The 2,580-nt window shown below is 41.6% G+C and overlaps 1 protein-coding gene across 7 annotated transcripts in view; it reads left to right on the plus strand.

Moving 5' to 3' along the window:
* Positions 1 to 1,573, plus strand: part of RAD51B (RAD51 paralog B) — a 37,620-nt gene extending 36,047 nt beyond the window's left edge. For 6 of the 7 annotated variants that reach the window (XM_085889402.1, XM_085889404.1, XM_085889405.1 and 3 more), the window contains exons 10-11: positions 730 to 793; positions 1,268 to 1,573. In XM_085889402.1, the coding sequence (XP_085745528.1) occupies positions 730 to 793; positions 1,268 to 1,296 (93 nt within the window). In that variant the 3' untranslated portion in view covers positions 1,297 to 1,573. Of the gene's footprint in view, positions 1 to 729 lie in introns of all 7 variants that reach the window. The other variant, XM_085889406.1, reaches the window with a different exon arrangement.
* The last annotated feature ends 1,007 nt before the right edge of the window (positions 1,574 to 2,580 follow it).

A 2,580-nucleotide genomic window follows, 5' to 3' on the forward strand; every position in this document is an offset into this window, starting at 1 on the left:
AGACCAACATACTTGGCCAAAATTTTTTTCGCTCTTCTAAGTCTTAGTCTATAGATGACAACATAGTTCATACTTCAGTAACAAAGAATGATCTATTCATAATTGCTGTACTGCAGTAATTTTGGCAGTGCTTGCTGTCAACACACTATTCCTTAAGATTATTGTAAGTCATTTATCTTTCTGAAAACTGAATACTGTTTCATTGTGTCGCAGTGACCTTGTTGATTTCTTTGCTTTTGTCCTCACAAAGAACAATGGCTTCTTGTCCACTTGCCACATATTTGCACATAACTCGAGAACCTGTTTTCACTATAACTCTGACATTCTTTTTATTCTTGATTTCTGTACATTTAGTATAATGAATCTCAACGTTCCCCCCCCCACCCCAACTTATAAATAATTTCCATCATGACAAGTCACATGTTTGTTTTATTTCCACAGTGAGTAATTGCTGAAGCTGCAGTTTTGCACGTGCCTTTGTAACGTGTAAATTTGTTTACCTTCGATAAACATCACAAACGATTGATTACAAAGACAAAGATATCAAATGCATAACTTGGTCTAAGTTTTATCGGTATCTGGATGCAAAACAACTTTCTTTTTGTACTTACATTTGCAAACAGCTATCTATGCTGATTAAGTGAGAGTTATGAGCCAGAGCTGTTATCATAGAGACCTGCTTGGCATTGAGTTTGTAATGTATGTTTGTTTATTCTTTCCCTTCCATAGATCAGAGTTGCAAAATCACCTGTTGCTCCAAATGTGGACTTTTCATATACTGTGCAGAGCTCAGGTATTGTGCTGGACGGTGATTGATGCGATCGGCTTCCAAGGTTGCTTTAACTGCACTTTCTTTGCACCGCACTGCCATGAACGGGACACTGGTTTGTCTACTTTTCACGGACACCGTGGGATCTTTGATGTCCACCAACTCATGCTGACAGACGGGCACTCATTGTAATGTCCATGCGGATGACGTGCACACGTTGATGCCTCGTCCTGCCTGTGAAACATCAATATGACAGTTTATCGCTGGGTAGAGATTCACACCAAGGCTGAACAGCTCAGCAGGGTCTTGGCAGAGGAGGCTTGTTCGTCGTGGGACTACCGGTGGACGAGTAAAGCCTGATGAGAGAGACCCTTAAACTGCGAACCTCCTTTAACTTCCGTAGTCTTTGGTATAAGGCCCAATCGGCTGGCTGTGAATGGCCACTCCTCCATCACCTTGTAAAAACTTTTTCCTCTTTTTCTTCTACTCTATCTGTAGGGGATGATGATGACAACTCAGACGAGTGAGCATCCCTCGAGCTTGCCAACTTGCCAGCACTGGGACCATCTTTTGCTCAATTTTAGTTTTGTAAACTAATCCTTGCCTTTTTTTTTTGCATGCTTCACACTGACTTTCAAAATAAAAAAAACAAATGTCAGACTTTTTTTTCAATGGCAGTCATTGTCAATCCACATGCAAGTACATTCTGTTGCCTCTTACATCATTCCTCGTGTATAGCACGTGTTCAATCACTGTCACTGCTAAAACCGAAATACAATAAAATGTTGGTCTTTGAAAAGGCAAGCTTGTTCGTACAACTTCTGCATCCGCACCTCAATGCAATATCCCATTTTTCTCAGTGGATCATAAGAGGGGTAACCCAGATGTCATGCCATCATTTTAAGACGTGATGGCTTTTTGCCTTCGGGTCTGTGCAATGGTGAAATTCCAAAATTCTTCAGCGAGTCGTGTCTGGTAGGCCATCTTCCTTCATGAGACCTGATTTACAATCCTTATGGTGACCCCATTAAACGCTATGCTTCTGAATGGAGACCACATTCGTTTGCTTTGCATATTACAATTCAAAGGTAGTTGTGGTATTTGGGAGTGCTGAGTTGTGTGACATCTTCCGAGAAGCACAAATTCTTGCTGACCATTTAATGGGTCACCACAGTTAATAATCCATTTTGCAGAATGTGATCAACATTATGCACAAAATATATATTGCGGTGGAACATGTGGTCTATGTTGACCTCAAAATTAATAGGTGGTTGATTTCAGCGAAGTGATATGCAAATGCTCTTCAAATTTCATGTGAATCGGATAAAATTGAGGATTTTATAAATTTGGCTCATGGTGACCGCAAAATTAATAGGTGGTTGAATTCAGCGACCTCAGCGGTTGAATTCAGCGAAATTTGAAAAGGCTGTTCAAATTTCAAGTCAATCGGATGAAAATTGAGGATTTGAGAAAATTTGGCCTTTTGGCGCGTTCCTGGGTCGTGTACGACAACTATGCCTCGAACCCAGGGAGCACACGACCTTTGCAATTTTCAAATAGGATGAATTGTTGGCCAATCGGAAGGTGTAGTCAGTCAGCATTAGATAGCTCAGAACCTTGGCATTCTGCTTTCTACGGTCAAACGGGTGATTGTGCAAGGAATCCACAGCTTCCCGTTCTCGTCGATCTGGGCCCTCAGAAAGGTGTCTTCAAGCTGTCAAGCGGTCCATTGAGAAAACTTCCCATTGCAAGGCAGCAGATGTTGCAGAGGAGGTCCAAGTTAGCTCAAGAACTGCGGTGCGGTACCTTCA

Source organism: Eptatretus burgeri, chromosome 7 (genome assembly GCF_056783735.1).
Source record: "Eptatretus burgeri isolate ZD-2024b chromosome 7, Ebu_testis_v1, whole genome shotgun sequence".
Classification (NCBI taxonomy): domain Eukaryota; kingdom Metazoa; phylum Chordata; class Myxini; order Myxiniformes; family Myxinidae; genus Eptatretus; species Eptatretus burgeri.